We start from the raw sequence: 21,811 nt of genomic DNA, 5'->3' as shown, positions 1-21,811 counted from the left end.
GTCTCAAAATTAAGCCCCAGAACTTTAAAAAAAAAAAAAACTATGTCAACAACTCTTTAAATGAAAGTTGCTATAGTGTAAAAATACAACACCAATTCAGAAGCTTTAAATCAATGTTTTTGATCACAAGAGTAAGAAAACTATTTAAAGAACAAAACATGACGGTAAGCTTGATTATATAAACTTTGACATGTGCCTGCAATAAGTTCTTAAAAAAGTGTGATGTGGAGTTTTTTAACAAAACTTTTTTTCTTTTTACTTTGTTACTTTTTTGTTTAATTGTTAGATTTGTATATGAGTGAGACACGGACAGACAGAGTGCATTCAAACATGGGCTATGTAACAGTTCATTATATCCCTATGTTTAAGCCTTTAAATTAAAGCCCTGATCTGTCATATTTCTTATACTAACATTTATTTTTATGAGCCAGAGATAAAAGTGTCAGGTGACCCTATTCAAAAAATTAAAATGAAATAAAACAATAGGCCTAATATACTTTGTATATCTCTGTGTGGCGTTAAGTGGTTGGATCGATACTCCGGCACTGTTTTCTGTCTCTTAGATTCTCATAAATGTGCTGGCCAATCGACCAGACAGACTGGGACCTGACTTGAGGCCAACAGCCCCAGTTGTTTTCTACAGTAACGCCATTGCCCAGAGAACTTTGGTGGAGAATATGACTCTGAGGATAATGGTGAGCGCACATCCTCAGAAGCCATTAATGTTTATAAATTGGAAAAGAGCAGAAATGGCTTTCCAGTTAGATAAGTCAATTTTAAAGCAGTAGTTCGGTTGTTAGTAGGCTGCCACGCAGCCTGATTGTGTTGCTTTGATTGATTCTAGGACTCACATGGAAACCCAGCAGGGAAGGAACTGAACGGGAATGTAGTCGTAACTATAAGAAACACGACTGGAGATCACAACAAACGGCTCCCTCTGTTTGAAGACCAAACCAACAGCTTGGAAATTAGCTTGGTACAAGGAAAGGCCCACATCCCTGTGAGTTACAATCGTCTTAGGACACAACACAACCTATTTAAGAATGGCGCCGCAATGCATATCGGACATATGATAATTGTATCATTTATTCTGAGCAGAGGCTGGCTATCATGGAGAACAGCCCCGGTGAGCATGGAAGTGAATACATGCTTGTCTTCACACCTGAAGTGTTTCTCACGCCGCTGGCTCCTTTTGAGCTCTCCTTCCGCTTTTACAATGGTATGATATTAAAAAATTATTGTATATTGTACATATTTACTTAAAACTAACTGTTTTACATATGATCAGATGATCTGCAGTTTTAAGTAAACATGTGCAATCAAAGTCTGAGATATTACAATTTGTGGTGATGAGGTTATCGTCGCAGCCTTAGGCACTACACCTTGTTGTTGGTATATTATGTTAATACTGCTGATTTCTCCAACAGAACACATTCCAATTTTTCTTTTTTTTTTATTCTTTCTTAGATGTGGTTTTCCTTTCCAGAAAATAGTGTGTCTGTTACTCTGGATAAACAAAAAAAAAAACAGTTTTTATTTGGATTGTTTCCTTGGTAAAGTAGTTTCAGTGAGGACGGCTCATAGCGAAGTCTTCAGGTAATCCAGAATAACACCAGGAACACACTGCCTGCGTGCGCAGTGCGTGAGCAGTGTACAAGTGTCACTGAACCTGTTTTTTTTGTTTCCTTGTTTTTGGCTTCCATGTTAACAAGTCAGAGCGGCCACAGCGTGAGCAGCGCTGCTCACGTGTGTCTCAGTTGCCTGTCAGCCTCAGCGCATTTTTTTCATGTGCCACATGCAGTCGTCAGCAGAAATAGCAACAGAATCCCATCAGTTGTTGACAGAAGGCGTTTTATTATGAAATATTTGCAGGACTGTATTGTAGACAATGCAGGAGCTTGCACGACTGCATAAATGAGTGGAATTTGTGCTTATAAATGTGGACATAAAGCATTCAACGCTGCAGATCGGCAAGGTCACCATCAAGCGCTGCTCATGCATGCAGTGTGTTCCCGGCGTAACAGAGGCTTTCTTTCTGAAAAATCACAATCATCATCATTTTAAATGATTTGAAGACCGGAAACAAAATTAAATTTCTCTTCAGAGACGGAAATCTAAAACAAAAACAACTGGGCAAATAAAGCCACATCTGTCTAGAAAAGTTTGATTTCTTACTATCTTGAACTAAACAACTAATTGGCTATTTATATTTTTCTGTTTTAGATGCAGAGAACCAGCAGAAAATGGCTGAGCTGTCTAGGAAGAAAGATAAGCTCATTGCTGATGTTGCTGCATGCAAAGACATCTTGACTGCAAATACCGAGTTACATCAAATGCTGAAGGGTAAGATTTTATTTATTTATTTTTTTTCCCCAAAATAAGCGAATATGGAGTGTGCTACCAGACAAATTTGTGTAGAGCAGAGTATCGTTTGAATTTTACTCGATATCAGAGCCAATCAATACGTGAGTTTCAATCAACAGGCGGCAGTTTGGCCATTATTCCGCCTTGCCATCCCTTATAAAAGAGGGATGCACGTCATCTGCAGATATTGGCTTTAAAATTAAATTTTGGAATCAGGCAACTTGCTGATTTTTGCCGATATCACAAACCGACATTTTTTAAAATTAAGATTATTGGACAAAGTGAACATATGCAAAGCATTGACCCTAAGTTGAAATATTTTTTCTTATTTTGCACAATGATTAAATATTTCATACACTGAAACACATTTTATGTCTCCACCTGCTGGTGGGCCATTACAGTAAGAGTGTATAATTTGATGTAAATTCCACTACTGAAGACATGATCACTAAAATTAGGTGGGGTATTAGTTATCAGCAAAATGAAAATGAGTTTTAACATAACGGCATATTGAATATTGGCAAAAAATCAAATATCGTACATCCCTATTATAAGATATACAATCACGAAATCAAGGGCAGAGTTGTCTCACCTTTAAGCTGGCAGCAGAGATCATAGCAGCGCAGAATTGACGTCTGTGTAAAGGGATAGCCGCAGGATGGGACCAGTTTGACATTTTGAGGATGTTTCATGTGTGCAGGCCACCACCAGGAAACTTTAAAAAGCAGCTAGCAGCAGTTAACAGCTCGTTTTTTTTTTTTTTAAGCCTAAAAAGTCCGCCAATTGCGGAGACAATGAGGTCTGGCAGCTCCTAACCCTCCAAGCAGAGGGCGAAATCAGCCGCCCTATCACAGATGGTAAATGATTGTTATTGCCAGGTTATGCCGTTGTTATTGTTTAGACGCATGTATAAGTCACACTAGAGGCTGAGGCTGTTACGCTACACTTTACATGTTGCTCCTTATGCTTCCAAAACACTGGCATGCTGTCTAAAATCACACACTGTGGTGGCACTGTGGCCACCATTGTTTTGTTCTGAATAAAAAAGCAGCATTAAGAGGGGATTTTATAACACCCCTATAGAGCCATCTTTGTGTAAAAAGGTCTATGGACGCACTTCAACTGGCACCAAGAACATATCATGGTACAAAGCCCGGCCCTACTTATGTCTGTGATTCTTTTCTGTGTCTACCAATGCGTGTTTAACATGTTCTCTAATAATAAGTTTTATTTCATTACAGATCTTAAAAACAGTGCCAGTCAAAAAGAGGCAGCCCTTCGAAAGGAGCTGTTAGGGAGGAATATGAGAACAGGACAAACTGTGAGTGTTAGATGTTGATTCTGTCCACACTTAACTTCTGTATAAATTATGATTTCATCCATCCATCCATCTGGAGAAGATAACATGCATCATTTCTTTATTCTTTGTAGATCCCAGAAATTGAAAGACTCATGAGGGAAAAGAGAATTGAATTCGACATGATTCGAAATCAGCCCAGAAGAGTTTGCTCTATCCCTGATCACTTCAGGGGGCAGCAGGATGTTTTGGGAAAGGTAATGTCACAGAAAAGACTGAGTTTTCTGTTGGATAGACGCCCTATAAACCCAGTGTGTACTTTCAGGGATAAGGGTGACCTCCCGGCAGATGTGTCCAATCACTGCTGCTCCTTTAAAAGTCTTGGAAATCAGATAATCAATCTAAAACTAAGGCTTAAATGTCTTAAATCAGTCTTTCCAAGCTCTTAAAATTTTTTTAAAAATCGGACTCAGGATTTCATTTATTATTATTTTTTCCGATTGTGATGTAAAGTCTCAAAATAATTGTGACATCTTTGATGTTTTTATTTTTTTAAGTCAGTTTTGGTTATTGTAAAATCAGTCTCTTACTTTCATTCCAAGTAGCATTTTAAAAAGTCTCAAAAAGTCTTGAATCAAACATGTCTTAAGCTGTTGAAACCCTGTGTGAAGGGTTTCCCACACATTCATTTATTTGTGGCGGGCTGCCACGATTATAACATCTGCCGCCCCAAATTGATTTTAGATTTTTGGAACTGGGCCGTCCATTAGGAGCACCACTGAATCATATATACCATAAAGTTATGTATTGCTCCACACAGACGGCAGAGCGTACTCTGGGCACAGATGGAGCAGCAGGACGCCAAACACAGTTAAAGTGAAACATAAGCATTGATTGTGCTGGATTTAAAACAGACCTGCAAAAACATCAAAATTTAGAGAGTCAGTTACAGTCACACAAAGATTCTCAGTTTGAGGGAATCAGTGTGTGTGTGTGTGTGTGTGTGTGTGTGTGTGTGTGTGTGTGTGTGTGTGTGTCTGTGTCTGTGTCTGTGTGTGTGTGTGTGTGTGTGTGTGTGTTTTAGGATCATAGCTTTGCCGGACGTATTTTCACAGATAGCACGTGTCACACTTTTTTTCCAGAGCTGTAAGTTTAACCCTTTACCTTTGAATGCAGGTTGGCCACCTGGCCTTTGTGCAGGATGATGATGCAGCTCGGGTTATCTCCTGGCATATCAGGGCTGACATGGACTGTGTCATCACCACAACGGACACAGCAGCAAAGAGGATCTTTCACAGCACCCAAGGCAGGCAGCAGGTCATGCCCCTCGATGGTGTTTATGTGAAACCAGGTGCAAGGTACACTGTCTGTGGATTTCTTTCAAATAAAACTCACTGTTTTCTGTGACACTGGGAAATGCGGTTCGGTTCCTGCACTTTAACGTTATCGAGCCTAACACTTAATTCATACTGCCCCTCCACACACTGACATTTACTTCGTTGGCGCCTGAGTTTCTTTCCTGATGAGATTGTTGTGTGTCTTTGATTATAGTCTTTAATGTTTAAGCCTATCCCTATCCCCAGCCTTCCAACAACAATAATTTAAAGATCGTGTGGCACCTTCCTCTTGCACAGACTGTTAAACAACAAAGCAACAAGGATGCCTTTGACAACGTCAAGTCAATTTTTTTACTTAAAGCCCAATATCAGTCTGCACAGCAAACAGCACTCTGTGCACTCAGTGTATGCGGTGTGTACAGAGTAGTACGCGTAATGTTATGGACTGTAAACATATGAGAAGTGAAGTCCTGTTTTTATTCATTAGATTAAATAAATCTAAATCCAAAGACTCATGCAAATTAATGCATGCTTTGAAATGTGGGTATTAAAAAAGCGGAAAGTACATCCTCCTTCATGATTATCACAACATATTAAACGTTAATGTAAGATTTTATGATATGACTTCATAATGACTTCATTTGGGTTCAAAGTATGGATAATGGTAACTATAATTATTATCATATATAAGAAGGAGAGCAACTTCCTTCCTGTTGGTCCTGTTGATTGTGTGTCGATGACAGTTTCTTAAAGAATCGAACCAGTGTTTTGACAAACTGCGTACTTTACATCACAGCAAACCGAACAGATGTGACGTTTATTCATCTCATGCAAGTTTTAACAGCAAAGTTTAAAACACACAGAAACACTTGGATGTCAGTGACTGCCTGGAACGGTTAATACAATTATTCGATCACCTCTGCAGTCCCTCTGCTAAGATTTGAATCTCTTACAGTTCGCTGCCGCACAGAAGAGATGGCGGCATGCTCTTTAATCCTCCTGGGAACCCCGTCCTCGCCACAGATCTCCTGATTTACACCGGCGACGATGAGAGCTGTAAAAAAGGTCAGCTGCCTCAGATGGATATCCCCTGCTTTGTGTAACATCGCCTCATTGTTGTTTTTTCACTGCAGATTTCAATTACAAGTTCAGGGTTTCTGTGGGTTTTTAGAGGCTTCCCGGCTCTCTCTTTGTTTGCTGCTGTTGGGGTATTTCCTTCATGCCCCCGCAACTCCTGTGGTAAACGGTTCCACCTGGGATTCGACCTCACAGGGGTGGAGGGGTTTCCTCATCGGGGGCCCCGACACTGCAGCAGAAATTGGGCCTCTCTTGACACATTAAATTTTTTTTCATTCTTTTAGTCAGATGATATATGTATTGTTTAATGGAATAGAGGTTTATTTGTTTGCCTTGTAAAGCCTGTTGACACTCACACATTCACATGTAAATGTATTAAGAGCTTTCATTCTCCTTTAACCCTTTAAAACCTAGAGTGACATCACTTCACTTCTTTCACATGCCTTTCACAAGTGTTTTAACCTTTGAACCCTGAGTAGTGCAGTTTCTTTCAAAAACGTGAGAAAAAGGCAATGAGCACTTTGTAAGAAATGTTACACAAATTGCAAGAAATTGGTAGATTTAGATTATTTTTGAAAAGCAAAGGGAAAATGTTAAGGAGAAAACAGTTATACTTTATACATATTTTTTGCTAAGTTTTGGGTCATTTCTTCTTTTGTTGCTCATCACCTTCTTCCCACGTTTTTGAAAGAAGTCAAGTCAATTCTCTCATGTTTCAAAGGGTTAATCTCTATGATTGTGAATGGTTTTCATTAGTTGTTAAAAAAAACGTTTACATTTGTCTAAACAGCTCTGACCTTTTCCCTCCTCGCAGCTTTTAAAAACATCCTCGGAGACACTATAGTGATTGATGACCTCGACTCTGCTACCACGTACAGAAAGATGGTGAGTGATGCTTGCAGGCTGGAGCCATGTCGTGCATTTACTGGCTGGTGGTTATTTTTCCTCTGAATGTGTCGTTGATTGCAGGTGACGCAGCATAAAATGTTCTGTCCCACCATCCTGACCAGGCAGGGCGATAGGGTCAGTGGCAAGGGAAAGTATGGAGGCACACAGAACAAAGCCCCACCGATGAACGCACTGCAAGTGTTTGGAGCCCCCCTCCCACAGCGTTACGACGCTCTTTGTAAACACCTAGGTGACACCTCTGATAGTCATATTTTAAACTTATTTTTGTGACCCTGTTCAGTCAGATTGTGCTTTCAGTTCTCGTTTTGTTTGACAGAGCTGCTCGGTGAGCACCGCAGAGCTCTGCAGAAGAGGGACGAGACAGCAAAGGAACTTGAAGATCACTTGACAAATATGAGGTCTCCTGAAATGCTGCAAAAGGAAGAAGAAAAAAAGGAGAAGGAGAAACAGCTGGAAGAGATTGAAAGACAACTTGGTATGTACCTGGGACTCAGAAGTGGACTTGAGTGACAAATTTGATGACTTGAGACTTGACAAAATTGAAAAACCTTTTCAATTGTGTCCTTTTTGTTGGTATACTTCATGACATTTGTGGGAAAGGGCTTTTTGACTTTTTAAGGACTTGAAACTCAAAGCTTAGGACTTAAGACTTGACTTGGGACTTGATTGCAAATACTTAATGAAGTATTTCACTGTTGGAAAGATGGCTTTCTCATAGCACCAGGATGTCTCTGCAGTAGAAAGACGCAAATACTTTTAAATTGGTGCCACATGACCAGAGAAAACAGACAAAAGGGAAGCTTTTGCTCAAGAGGTAGAAAACATACAACTACCAGAATGCATTGCGCTGCACCAGATCAATAAACACTCCCGCTGGTGAGACACATAATGAGAACGCAATAGCTGGCAGCTGGTAACAGTCGATCTCACATTACAGTTAAACAGTAAAACATGTTTCAGAAAACACTTGAGGTGAGAAATATGCAACTCAGTAACAGAATTGTGGTTTATTTGATTAGCGCAGCTTAGTTTTACCATCTGATCTGTTTTTTCAGTCTCTGTTTTCACTGTACAGGAAGCAGTATGGTGCCCAATTCCTGTTCACAAGCACTCACTGTTACAGCTAAACAGGGCACTAAAATGTGTTTCTAAAAACATATAGGTGAGAACTAGGCAGCATGGTGTTTGAAGTTTGGTTTATATTTAATCAGCGCTGCCAAGTAACCGTCTGATCGGGGTGGGTCCACCTCCTGGTCCATTTCTATGTCCATTTGTGTCTGTGGTGGCCTCCGGTGGAGTGCGAAAATGCAGAAATACTGCCTGTAGTTCGAGCAACAGCCTGAGAGTCAGCACAGCTCTGCCTGATGATGTGTTTTGCATCGACATATCTGGTTGAAAATCAGCTTACTCCTGACTTGCAAGAGAATGATTTAGTCCCACCACTGACCTGGAAATCTGGGCAGAGAACACATTTCAAGCTTTTGGCTTTATATTCTTTTAGCACTGTCAATGTCTAATTGATTTTTACTCTATTTCTATCATCAGCATCAGAAAGACCAGTGAAACGGGGGCTTGAGGCTGCTGGGGAGCCATCTGGCATCATGTCAAAGAGAGCAAAGCAGTGATCCAAACAGCCCGAAAGTTTGAGCATGAACCGCTTTGGCTTTTAAAAAAAATATCATTGTTATTATTATTATTATTATTATTATTATTACCACTTGTTCTTTCCTTGAGGTGTATAAAAAATGTAATTATAGCTCAACAGTATGACAGTAAATATCATATTTACAATTTATACATAACAGTTTTTTTTGTGTTGTGCTTTTGTAATAATTAAACCTGCTGGCGATATGATGTGTATGGCCTGATACTGTATGTCAAACATTTATAAAATACGTGATTTACTAAGATGTCACTTTGCCTCTTATTGTTTCTACTCAACGATGACTTAAGCGAAATACAAAACTTAAAAATGAAATAAAATCTCGAGGGATCTATGAAGATAGACACTGACAGGCGCGCGCATGTTACGCACGGGATAATTATGGTGCCTTTTCCAAACAAAGACAATCATTATCCAAATTTCGGCCTCCGGAAATTATGTAGCACGATTACATTGTGTTTTTGGATGCCGAAAGAGAGTTGGACGTGGGCTCGTGTGTGTGTGTGTGTGTGTGTGTGTGTGTGTATGTGTATGTGTATGTGTGTGTATGTGTATGATCTCAGAAACGGAAAAAGGCATCTGTCAGTATTGGAGGGGGTCCCGGAACGTCACATCCAAGGACGCTGAAAGGGGCTTGTTTCGGTCTGCGCACCGGAGAGAGTGAACAACCCGTCTGATTTCACTGATCACTGGAGCACAGACCTAATAGTGGACAATTTTTAAAAAACATTTTAACCATGAAGTGCGGAATTATACACTTTTTAATAACTTTTCCTCTCATCAGTGGATCACCTTTCCAACAAAGCGTGTTTCAGGGCAACGCGTACTCTGCCTCCGAAACACGACAGAGAAATAAGTGAGTAATTAATGGTTATTTTTTTGCATATCACTCATTGATTTGACTCGTTTAAAAGCCTCTTATATCCTCTTGTACCTGTAAAATAATGGAGTCTCTTGACCAAAAGTAATCCATGCATGTCTACACGTCCATTTGACTAACCAGTGATTTTTTTCTGCAGAAACTGGTGCGCCTACGTTGTGCACAAGAACGTGAGCTGTGCCGTCGTGGGAGGCACGGAGAGTTTCGTGCAGCCGGAGGTTTTGCCGTGTCCACCGGAGCTGCCCAACTGTGCGCAACAAGTGATGTAAGTTCCCAGATGTGCAGTACACTGGGTGGAGGACGAATATTCTCTATTTTGTTAGTATTTTAAAACTATGAGAGGCAACACTGTTGATATTATGCACCGTGGATTCGTGCACTGACAGATAATGAGTACTGATGTTAAAAACCAGAATTTGGGCTTGGTCAGATGAGGATGGAGCTGGTCATTTTCCTTTAAGTTCTCCCTCTGCTGTGGTGTATGTTATTAACAGCTTTGTTGTCAAACTCTACCTCTAATTTGTATTGCTTTATAGATTTTGCTGTCAGATAAGCACCTTTAACCCTTTGAAACATGGCTTGAAATCACCTTTCACAAGAATTTAAACCTTTGAACCCTGAGCCAGTTGGTTTGATTTCTTTCAAAAACGAGCAACTTGGTAAAAATGTCCCAAAAATTGCAAGAACTTAGAAGATAAAGAAATTTATTTTTAGAAAAAGCTAGCAAAACATTACAGAGAATTATATTTCTAATTATCCTGATTAGATATTAAGCATCATTATACTGAATAATTACAATTTTAAGCACTTTATTCAGGTCACTTCTCCATTTCTTTTTCGTTGTTCTTTTTTTCCATCCCTGTTTTTGTTTGTTTTTTTAAAAAATATATTTTCAGGGAGTTTTCTAACACTTCTTTAACTGATTTTTTGCTAATTTCTGGGTTATTTTTTTCTGAAGTTAGTCATTAACCTTTCCCATGTTTTTTTTTAAAGAAATCAGGCCAATTTGCCCTGGTTTCAAAGGGTTAACACATTATTGTTTTTGCTTTGCTAGAAAATCATCAAAATACAATTTATTCCTCTTTTAGAGCTGTTTATAAATCTAGATTGTTTTGGTGTGAGTTGCAGAGAGTTACCGGTCAAAGATATGTCTGACTTCTCTCCAATGTAATGGAAATAGATGGCACTCAGCTTGTGGTGCTCCAAGCACCATATATATATATATGGTGCTTGGAGCACCACAAGCTGAGTGCCATCTATTTCCATTACATTGGAGAGAAGTCAGACATATCTTTGACCGGTAACTCTCTGCAACTCACACCAAAACAATCTAGATTTATAAACAGCTCTAAAAGAGGAATAAATTGTATTTTGATGATTTTATGATGTTTGGGTGAACTGTCTAACACCACTTTGAAAGCAGAATATTGTTGAGGCATCTGTGTTGAATTTTCCTGAAGGGCAGACATTCATCTGACTTTGTTTTGTTTCAGTGTTCATTGAGCAACAAACACACTTGTGAAATGTAGTCAGTCATTGGGTGGCAGGGACATGTGGGCCAGCAGTGTCCCCGTGAGTGGAAGTGATGGAAAGTCTTAGCAAGATTTTATTGTGCTGTAAAGTTTATTGTATTGCTAAAAGGAAGATTTGCACAAACTCTTACACTGAACATCTAATGAGCAGAATAATTATTTATATTATACTGTAAAACATACCCTTGTACATCAACTGTGGACTTTCAGAGTGTATTCATGTCTGTGTGTGCCTCCAGATATCAGACACACTTTCGGCCCACGTATAAGATTGCATACAAGACTGTAACAGAGCTGGAGTGGAGGTGCTGCCCAGCGTACCATGGCTACGACTGTCTGGAGGTGAAAGACATTAAGCTGCTAGAGCGTTTTCCTCATGCTCCCTCTGCCTCTGGACCTATTCCTGTCCCAAAAGGTGAAAGATGTGATTATAACCATAGAAATAAAGCAATGTTAGAAACAAAATTAATTATGTAACTGCTGGAAAATGCCAGAATAAAGTAATTTATTTTCCTGTTAACCAACTCTCCCTCTGTTATTTCTTGCTTTAGCTCCAGAACAGCGGACAGAGAACAAGAGAAGCCATCCATGGGAAGGAGATGGACAATTTGGAGGTCAGACAGGTCACAGGCCACTGGCGGGTCATGGAAGATCTCAAAGTGCACAACACCTGGAGGAGGAGGTGCAGCGGCTATCTGAGATAGTCCTCGACATGCAGGCGAGAATGACAGACATGTCCTCCAATCTGAGGCTGGATTTCCAAGAGGATGCTAGTAAAATGCTGCACACCCTGCTGAATAACTACAGACAGCCTGCCAGTGCGAGAGGTGGAGAGACCCACACTGTTCAGGTGCAGGACTTCTCTTTAGTGCATGAGACTACGCAGATGGACGAGGTCATGAACAAAATTAGCCAGGTCACAGATGAGCTGGAGTCCAAGAGCAACACCCTGGATGACCTGCTGGGTCGTGTCAACCATCATGATGGACAGATTCACCTGTTAATGGAGGCAGCCCACAACCAACTGTCCTCGCCCCCTCCTGCTCCCCCAGCCAGTCAATCAGACCTGCGCGCCTACCTGGACGAGAAGATTCGCATTCTTAGAGAAGAGTTAATGCAAGGCATGGACATCAAAATGGCAGACTTGAAGAACTCATGCGATTATAAAATCACATCAGTTCTGGAGCAGTGTGAGGGTCAACAAGACAACTACCTCAGCCTGGCTGAGCTTATGGACACAAAGGAAAGTGACCTCCGAAAAGAGATCCAGGACCTTAGGAACAAGCTGGTTGATCCTGGAAAGGAACATACTCATCTTGTGGAGAACCTTGAGAAATGTCTGAACTCATCTGAGAAGACTGGAGTGGCCCAATGTCTCTATTTGGAGGGGAAGCTGAAGAAAGAACAAGCAGAGGTCATGAAAGACTTGAGAAAGACTGTGGAGGACAAGCTGGCCTCCATGGACAAAAAACTCAGCACCCTTTTGGTAGATATAAGCACCAACTCCTCATCTGGTGATGGTGCTGTAGAAAACACTCAACAGGACCTCCAGTGCTGCAGAACCGCTGTAGATGCTATGGAGGTCCGTCTAAAAGCCCAGATCAATGACCTTGCAGACATAAAGGGGCAACTCCTCAACTACAGCACCAGCATTGAGGACACACATGGCGAGTTAAGCTATCTGAAAGGGCGTATGGGCAAGTTGGAGGATTCACTATCAGATGTAGCCCACCAGCAGTCTCAGGTGTCTGGGAATCTCAACACCACCAGTGGTCAAGTTAAAACAGGGGCTGAGCAGGAGGCCAAGGAGCTCCTGGAGCTCCACAGAACTCAGCATCAGGAGCTGAGAAACCGTCTGGATGAGCTGGGCAGGGAGGTGAAAACTGAGGTCGCCCGCTGCAGAGAACAGACAGAAGATGTCGGGAAGGAGATTGCACACATGGACAGCCGTGTTGTTAATGTGGAGAGTTTATGCGGCAAACTGGATCCTGTCTCCGATAACCTCCAGAGGATCAAAGAAGGTCTGGATAAACATGTCACAGAGTTGTGGACTTGTGTCAACCAGCTTAATGATACTGTTCGAGCTCATGCCCGAGATATTGGAGGTCTGAGGGGAACCTGTCAGAACCTTCAGAACCACATCTCTAATGTGGCCAGAGACCTCCAGGTGTTAACCAACAGCAATCTTGGAAAGACAGGTGAGCTGTACAAACATACACTCACACATTTTATCGCCTAGAGGTGTGAATGATTACTTTGTCTCTGTGAAGCAGCAATTTAAAGCAACACTTAACATTCCTTAAATGCATTCTTAGCAGCCTGCCACGCTGCAGAACAAAGTTTGAGACCAACAAACAACAAAAGTGGTTGTTTTTAGTGAGTCATTACTTTATTTCCATTGACTTCTTATATACCAAATGTGGTTGCTTTTTAGCGATTAATGGCTATTTTCCAGGGGGCATAGGACCATGAAAAATTGTTTTTTACTAAGATATCACTGTTCTTCAAGCAGGTTTTGTGCCCCCTTAAACTAGGTATTTTAAGACAATACATGATATTTTCCTAATCATAACCAAGTGGGGTTTCTGCCTAAACCTAACCACACATTAACCACAGTGTTTTTAGAACTTTAAATTTTAACATGTGCTACATAATAACATGCACATGTAGTGCAGCTTCATTTAAATGGAACTTGTGAGCTCTTATTTACGACATTGTCAGTCGTTTGCACAAAGTCCTTCAGAAATTTCCACTTATGAGGCTGTGATTACCACAATACAGACTGCTCTCCTTTAACATGATAAACATGACTCCATTTGAAAGCAGCACCATGGTTTGCACATATGTACCATGCCAACCATGCCAACATTCACGAGTCACTTGCAGTCCATTCAGAATTGACTGGAGACCTACTTTTATTATATATTATATATAATAAATATATATATAATATATATAGATATATTAATAAGGATTTTCCTTAAAAACAATTTCTAGATGGGGGGAGCTCCTAGACACAGTGCACGGGTGATGTGGGCTTTAAAAAAAGGTTGGAGCCAGCCAGGTGCCAGACCATTAGCATCATAAATCACTAGGCAGACAAAGCCGACATTTTTTTTTTTTTTTACTTTTGCTGGCGGTCCGGGTTACAAACACAAGCTGACAAATTCTGCATACTGTACCTTTAAACAAATTTTTCCTGGCTTGTATCAGGTTTAATCAAATTTATTATCCTCAAAAGTTTAAATAGTGAAATCTTGAGATGAGTCAAATAGCTGTAATATTTCCCAACCTTGTAGATCACTGCTTGGATCGGAGTCCATTTGTTTCGTCTGTTTATTGGAGAGGCTGCGATATTGGATTGTACCTCCGTGTGTGAGTGAGAGGAAGTTGGATTTTCATTTAACCATGTTCTCAGTTCAAGGAGGCAGGGTTGATTGAAGACACATGCTTGATTTAATAGATCTCACTTGTGTTGAGCAATGCTTTGGCATTAGGAAATATTGCTTGCGTGGCTTTTTTGTTCATCCAAGTTTGTGTTTATGCGTGACCATAAACTCTGTAGGTGTATGTACAGTTTTTTTTAGCTGTTACATATGAGAACATTGGCGTGATCTTGTTCACCGCCTTCAGTATCATATGAACTATTTGTTCTGCATTGGGTGTATTCTGAGACTTCTTGCTGTTAGCATATTTAAGAGTACAGATATTCAGTGCATATGTTGCATATTTCTCATGTGAGTCTGCGCATTAATGATGCCTATGAGACCGAGCTGGACTTCTCGGACTCTCACAGTTGTAAATGTGAACCAGGAGCACGCCCGTAATGTTTACAAGCCAAGTCTCTTCCTCTGGGACCCGCCGGTTTTCAGTCGCGCCTTTATGGGGCAGGTGATGCTGCCTATGATCCAGTCCGGGTCTCATGGGAGGTGAGCTGGAATAAAGCAGTCATGCTCTGGTTCAAGTCAGACCAGAGGATCTGGATCGTGAAATGTTTTGCTTCTGATTCATTTCTGGAGCTCCGAGATGCCAGTTTTCCCATATTTGCCAAAGACTGTTGCCACCCCACCCCGTGGTTGCTGTCATAATATGGCATTTAATTCATCATTGTGTCACTGGGAAGTTTTGCACAATGATTTCCACTCATGCTCAGCAGTTTAACAGAAACCATTTTGACCACTGGCTCTGTAAAAACTTTATCTCCTTGTTTGCCTTTGTCCTCTCAGTTGGCTCATCCTATTGTCTCCCTCCCTGCTTATCTGAAGGGAGTTGAAAATGCAGCTTGGAGGAGTCCATCACAAGTAGATCTCACACTGGGCGAGCACTCATTGGTGTCTCTATATCAGAGCTGAGTGTTTAGATTAGGTGCTACTGGTCCTTTTCTTCACAACCTCTTCAGTGCTACATTATACTCATCTCCTCAAATCCAGCTGCAGTTTTTTTTTTTACTTGCATGGCTGAGTTCCTTTTCTGTTGAAATAAACAGTGTGCACACTGAAAGCTGCACCAGGGGTCCCCAAGGGCCATTTGTTGATGTCTTTGCCATGATGTCATACCGGTTGTTAAACCTAAATGAGAGGGTCAGAAAGGGGATGAAGACAGATGCAATATGTCATTCTTGATTTTGTGGCTTTCAGTGCTTATCATGACATTCTCTCTTTTATTTAGAAAAGCATGTTGACAGAAATTTATTTAGATTATTTTATGTAGAAATTTATAGAGAAGTTATTTAGAAAAGCCTGCTGACAGAAATAAATAAGTCACTGATGTTTTGCTTGAAACCCTGATTTGACGAAAACAAAAACTAAATTAATTACAGAAATGAGCACAAAAGTTGATTCTTGGCCTTGGAAAAAGTTCAAAACAGATTTTGGGGCCACTTTCTAATACAAGGGCTGCCACCTTGGAGTCGGAGATTTGAATCATTAGTGGGAGACCCCTCGGTCAAATGAGATTGCTTCAAGTTGAGCAGTGTTATTTTTGATTTTTAAAAAAAAAAAATTTTTTTTTTTTTGCATGTCAGTGTGTTGTTTAGAGTACTTTTGGGGATGTCCCCAGATTTTGCTGAATAGTGAGCGCCATTGACTTTCATCCTACTCTTTTGTCCAGGAGAAATGGGCTGGACAAGTAAGAGATTAGAAAGTTGTACCAAAACATCATTACACAGGTCCAATTAATTTTCATTCAGCCTTGAAATACATTGCACACTTTTAATTGATGATTAACCTTGAGACGTGCCCTTTTATATATACTGTTATTATATGAAGTATAAATCATTTGCAGGTTGCATACGTGGGGCCATACACTACAAAGTGCCTCTTCCTCCGTTTGTTAGTGTCCATATGTAAAATGTATACATTTCCTCATCTCTTTACGTGCATTAAAGCACATCCTTCTCATTGTGTTTGACAAGGAGGCCTCAACTAAAACAGCATCCTGGAGCTCCATTATAGGGACGCTCTGAGATAAGAAAGCATGCTTTCCTGCTTCCCACAACGCTCAGCGGAGAGATAAGGTAACTTGTAGAGTGTTGCGCTCTGGTCAGCAGTCAAACATGATAAGCCCACAAGCCAAAAACAAGATGGGACCTGACAGAAGGACCTTAAGACCATTAAAGCCTGCAGGGTTTAGCAAGCGCTCATGTTAGACTGATGGGGTTCGTGCTACATTCAGGATGCATATGGTCACGAAAAATCTGCAAATAGCAATTTCCAGGCTTTGAAAAGTTTTAGAAAACTGAATACACCCTGAAAATTTTGGAAAAGTCATTGAATTTTGTTTCGCAAACTTGTAAATTAACACATGATATGTTCAAGGACAGTTTGAAATGTAAAAATCCAACTTCAGTTCCTGTTTTTACTCTTTCTGGCTGCGATGGATGGTGTACGTTTAGGGATTTTAAAAATCACAAACACATTAAATAAGAAAGAAAGAAGACATGATGTCATTTTTTCTCTAAAACTCAACAGTAAAATAAATAAAGCTAAAATGCAGCCTTTAAAAGTTGTATGCCCTTCCCCTATGCCAAAAAAGAAATGTAAGTCCCTCCTCAGTGCTAAAAACAATATTTGACATGCCTTCCCCTCACGTCTCATAAATAACGAACAGTCCCTTAATTATATTTGAATATTCAGTTTTAATCCTGTTCTGAATTCATTGTTTTTTTTTAATTAACATCTCTTTCATCCTCTGAACTTTGAGGCTTATTTATTGATTCCTAAATCAAAATCTTTAGGGCTCAGATGGTGTGTTTTTGGCAAACAGTGACTCATAAAGTCAACATGCACCAAATTGCTGTACAGTCATTATTTTGTGGTTTGTAATGAGGGAAAGTTCTTGTGACACAAGGGGCTGTTTGTATCCTGTCACGGGGCGGGGGGCTAAGTGACTTACAACAAAGCGAGGGTTTCCCATGCTGCTTTGTGGTCAGCAACAGCTGCATTTGTTTACAGCTCACCTCTTTCATCATGACAAACACTCTTGCATATGTTCATACATCCCGTGTTTGCCTCTTTTACCCTTTTGGCAATCGGTCTGAAATCAGTTTTGAATCCGTTGCATCAAAGACCACTCACATACTTCGATTTATATCAGCAGCGACACAACTAACAAATGCAGAGCGGTGGAACACGTGTGCGTATACGCAGACTTACCTCCTGTGCTGCTTTATAGTCACACACCGGTCCCTCTCCACATGTTGTGTTTAACAGGCAGACTTTTATACTAAATGACCCTCCTCCCCGGGGTGAGGGGACAAGCTGCTGATTGAACATGTGGCTGTGTCTTGGTATGCTGCTGGTATGTCTTTTATGTGCTGCTTTTTCCTTCTGGAGCAGCAGCGTTGGGGCCTGTTGTCTGGTTGTTGTGCCCCTCAGCCAGGAGGCTTGATTTGTTGATAAACTGCAGGGTTCGTCTCAGCGGTGGTTCTCAGGAATGCAGCAGAACATTATATACAGTTCAGGGCTGATCGCCGTATGATGGGAGATCAGCGCTCTGTCATTTTCTCTGTTTACGTCCATAATAACAGGCTCAGGTAATAAAGACTCACTGTTTGACTGTTAATGAAAGTCGATGGTAGCTCTACCATAAACATGTTTCTTAAAAAGTGAAAATTAAAGTGACAGAGTGGAAATATTACATAGAATATAATAACATCTTATTACTGTGTGTTAATATTTGTTGTTGCTAACAAGTTGTTTCAAAAGTTTGAAATGTGAAACACTGGAGGACGAAAAAATATCACGAGCGACAGTGTCACTGGACTGAAATAAGAGAAGCCCTCCAGTAAATACTACTGCTATGAAACTTAAAATATTTAGTTTCTGTGTCAGAGAAGTATCGATTTGTTTTAAAATGTTCAAAATGTAAAAAGGGTTGGCAACCTGTAGCTTCAGAGCCGCATGCAGCTGTTAAGCCTCTCTCTAGTGGCTTCAGATAGAGAATTTAATAGGGTGTAGACACATTTTTTGCTTTCAGCACCAACACAGGTTTCTGTTGAGGCATGCTAGAAAAAGTTTTTCTTCACAAATTCAAGGTAACACAGTATGACTAATTGATTTCCAGATGGCCTTTTTCTTTGGAGTATTCCTTCAAAAAAGGAGAACTCTTATTTTAATTAAAAATGACCCCCACCGGCCTCCTATGCTCATGATTGAAAGGTTTTTTTGTCTGACCTGCAGCCTCGGCCTATCGCTCACCTCAGATCTGTCTGTTTCAGGCGTTGTGGTTGCTGTGGAGAATGCAGGACTTCCTCAGAGTTCAACCAAGATCCTCACAGTGCCGGTCGGACCCCCGGACGCCAGAAAGCCATCTGTGATGGAGACCGGAGAGGCAGGACCTCCGGGCAAGATGATCCCGTCCAAGTTGCCAAAGGGGACGGACGGCAGCATGATGCCCGTTCAGGGTTTTGCTGGAGCACCAGGTGAGAGACAGCGTACATGCACTCTGCTCTGCATGCTCACAGGATCATTTTGTGTGTCTCATCTTTTTGTTTCATTTTCATAGCCTCACCATCTAAATCCACTGACTCACTAAAGCTCAGCACACCGCTCATCACAGGTAAATCCTACTTTAACTCTGATTTTAAAGACAATTGAGCTTCTCAAGAGTGGATGAAACTGTTTTTCTTGTGGTTTACAGATGTGAACATACCCCTCAGACCACCACCACAGAAACCTGCTGCAGCGTCAGGTCAGAATTTATTCATTAAACAGGCTCCTGCGTCTGTTAATGTGACGTTTATCCTGTGTGATGTTTTCTTTCCCGTGTTCAGGTGGTCAGGTGTCGTTCTCAGCTGGTCTGACTCTGCCACCGTTCCAGGGAGAGACTGGAGTCATTCAGTTCAACGAGGTGCTGGTTAATGATGGAGGACACTATGACGCTCACACAGGTAACTGTTACTGCAGTCTCACTGGCTCAAAACAATGAAACATAAACCTACATTTCACTCCACTGTTAATGTAAATTATCAGTTTGTACTGTTGTTGTGAATTCAGTTTTATAGCTGTCGATTTAATTAACTGATTAATTGTTTTACAGTATAAAATACATTAAAATGTCGTAGTTGTCGGGCCAAACCTTATATCTCCATTTTTCACAATTTTCTTTTTTTTCATTAATTAACTCTATTGGTCCCCTTCTGTGTCTATCAGAGGGTTTTACTATTTATCAACCAATGAAATGTATTTTTTTAAAAAAAGCTTGTGACTCAATTTATCTCCATTGGATCCTTTTAAAAACACAGTGTTTTTTTTGGGGGGGGGGGTTCTAATTCCTGAAAGAATTTGGGAAGTTTGCGCCCGACAGCAGCAATGTGTGATCAAAGTTCATTAAGCAGAAACACAACATGACATATTTACATTATTACAATAGCTTATATTCAGTTTAAAATGATGCCAAATTAACCAAAGAAAAGAAGCAGTGATGTTTGGCACATCAGATTGGACAGAAGGTGTGTACTGAGATCGTCTCTGTGTCCTCAGGCATCTTCACAGCTCCCACAGACGGACGTTACCTGGTGACCGCCGTGCTTACGGCCCAGCGTGGCGAGAGGGTCGAGGCCATCCTGTCCGTGTCCAATCGCAGCATCCAGAAGTTGGACACAACAGGCTTCTTGTCAGGAGCAGCAGCGGCGCCGCTGTCTCCTGTCCAGTGTAACTGCAGCAGTTCAGCCTCAGTGAGTCTCGTTCTGTCTCTGAGGAGAGGAGACCGAGCGGGACTGGTCATGACTGCTGGAAAACTCGCCGTCTCAGCCTCCTCTGAGATCCTGTCATCGTTCAGCGCTGTGCTTCTTTACTCCAGCCCATCAAAACGGTAACCCTGCTCTTTTTAAAGACACCTTTAAGTTTGGTGTGGACATTTTTGGGGACACAGCTAAAGGTGATGTCACATTATCAAAGGAGGGATGGACAATCTCTATATCAGCAGGAAGCAAAAAGAGGAAAAATATTCTCAAAAAAAATAATGAGATTATTTCTATCATTAATGCTAATATATAATGTGTTTACGTTGCAGTTCATTTTGTTTTATTGTAAAGTTTGATCTTACATATACGTTTTGCTTGCTAAATCTGAGTTTCTTAATATTTAAAGACGCCGTGTCTTGCACCAACACCAACCATTAATTTCTGACATTACTGAATTACACACACATAAACACACACACATACACACTTCTCATTGGTGATGAAATTCTCAATAATGTGCAAAATCAGCTTTAATTGTTTCAAATATAGTTTGTGCTTTTATTAAAGCATCATTAACATTTGACAGTTTATCAATACAATACATTTATTAAATATGATATCTACACATTAGTTTATAATTTACACTATAAAATGACTTTAAATAATCCATGTGTTCTCACCTCTCACACTGTCCCAACAAACAGCAAGCAGATCAAACAGTTGAATCTATGAAAACAGTCGTCTGAAACATACTTTGTGCTTACGTAGTTACAAGATAATGTAACCTGGATAATCACGAGGTAATCACAGCAATCTACAGAAAACACTCGAAGCAGCAGCAAAGTTTTTCACTGAAAAGTAAAATACGACATCACAAAACCAGGAAAATAACTGTGTGTTTCTTCACACAAAGTTCATCACTTTCATAGAAAGAATGCATAAATATTTTACTTATGTTACTGAGCGGGAAAATGAAAAAAACAAAAAAGAGGCATAACAATAATGTACTGTTTTTAAACTGGCAAAAACATCAGCAAAGATTAAAAAATAGTTTCCTTCTGTCAGTCTAACTTGATCTTAATTTTGGAAAAAAAAACTTATTACAGAATAGCAGCAGTATCTAAAGTACAGAAAGTATTTTTTTTAATTACAGAAATTACTAACTAGGAGCCAAATATCTGACATTCTTTCTTTATAGCATAACAGTGCAAAATCATGAAGCCAACAAGCCAGTAAAGAGTGAATAAGGCCTTAAATGGATGAAAACAGCTCCTATAAATTTATGTATTTGTTACAATAGCTCACAAGTCAGAGAGCGATAGTCAGTATTTTTGTTGCATACCGAACAGTGGCCAGTTTAAGCACCAACACTGCCTGAATAAGTGCTGAGGGAATATCTTCTAATAAAGCTTTGTAACAAGAAAACTATGCAAATGGTAAGAACAATAACTGATGCGTCATACTTTGGCTTTCACGTGTGCCAATGGCTGACAGAGCCTTCAGATACACCTCTCGACTGTGCAGCTCGAGCACGAATAACATAAGTGCATGAATGGAATAAGCTCGAA

At 40.4% G+C, this 21,811-nt stretch overlaps 2 protein-coding genes across 2 annotated transcripts in view; both read left to right on the top strand.

Moving 5' to 3' along the window:
- The window catches only part of smchd1 (structural maintenance of chromosomes flexible hinge domain containing 1), a 29,938-nt gene extending 21,246 nt beyond the window's left edge, over positions 1-8,692 (top strand). Inside the window, exons 36-47 of the mRNA XM_042510317.1 lie at positions 564-695; positions 845-1,000; positions 1,099-1,219; positions 2,224-2,343; positions 3,606-3,685; positions 3,796-3,918; positions 4,838-5,019; positions 5,954-6,063; positions 6,890-6,960; positions 7,045-7,213; positions 7,301-7,459; positions 8,530-8,692. Of these exons, the coding sequence (XP_042366251.1) occupies positions 564-695; positions 845-1,000; positions 1,099-1,219; positions 2,224-2,343; positions 3,606-3,685; positions 3,796-3,918; positions 4,838-5,019; positions 5,954-6,063; positions 6,890-6,960; positions 7,045-7,213; positions 7,301-7,459; positions 8,530-8,609 (1,503 nt within the window). The 3' untranslated portion in view covers positions 8,610-8,692. The remainder of the gene's footprint in view (positions 1-563; positions 696-844; positions 1,001-1,098; positions 1,220-2,223; positions 2,344-3,605; positions 3,686-3,795; positions 3,919-4,837; positions 5,020-5,953; positions 6,064-6,889; positions 6,961-7,044; positions 7,214-7,300; positions 7,460-8,529) is intronic.
- A 602-nt stretch (positions 8,693-9,294) lies between these two features.
- On the top strand, positions 9,295-20,389 carry emilin2b (elastin microfibril interfacer 2b). Its single transcript, XM_042510199.1, has 9 exons — positions 9,295-9,503; positions 9,667-9,792; positions 11,299-11,474; positions 11,611-13,257; positions 18,777-18,980; positions 19,064-19,117; positions 19,199-19,249; positions 19,332-19,448; positions 20,041-20,389. The coding sequence occupies exons 1-9, from the start codon at positions 9,385-9,387 to the stop codon at positions 20,373-20,375; spliced, it is 2,829 nt and encodes a 942-aa protein (XP_042366133.1). The 5' UTR covers positions 9,295-9,384; the 3' UTR covers positions 20,376-20,389.
- The last annotated feature ends 1,422 nt before the right edge of the window (positions 20,390-21,811 follow it).

The sequence above is a fragment of the Plectropomus leopardus genome, chromosome 21 (genome assembly GCF_008729295.1).
Source record: "Plectropomus leopardus isolate mb chromosome 21, YSFRI_Pleo_2.0, whole genome shotgun sequence".
NCBI lineage: Eukaryota > Metazoa > Chordata > Actinopteri > Perciformes > Serranidae > Plectropomus > Plectropomus leopardus.
Note: the sequence above shows the minus strand (reverse complement) of the source record. Positions and strands in the feature narration are given on the sequence as shown.

Excerpts from the sequence above, each read along its gene's own strand:
- emilin2b (XM_042510199.1), top strand. The coding sequence starts at position 9,385 with ATGAAGTGCGGAATTATACACTTTTTAATAACTTTTCCTCTCATCAGT. Across the intron at positions 19,118-19,198 it reads CAGCACACCGCTCATCACAG|ATGTGAACATACCCCTCAGA; the intron begins GTAAATCCTACT and ends TGTGGTTTACAG. Across the intron at positions 19,449-20,040 it reads ACACTATGACGCTCACACAG|GCATCTTCACAGCTCCCACA; the intron begins GTAACTGTTACT and ends CTGTGTCCTCAG.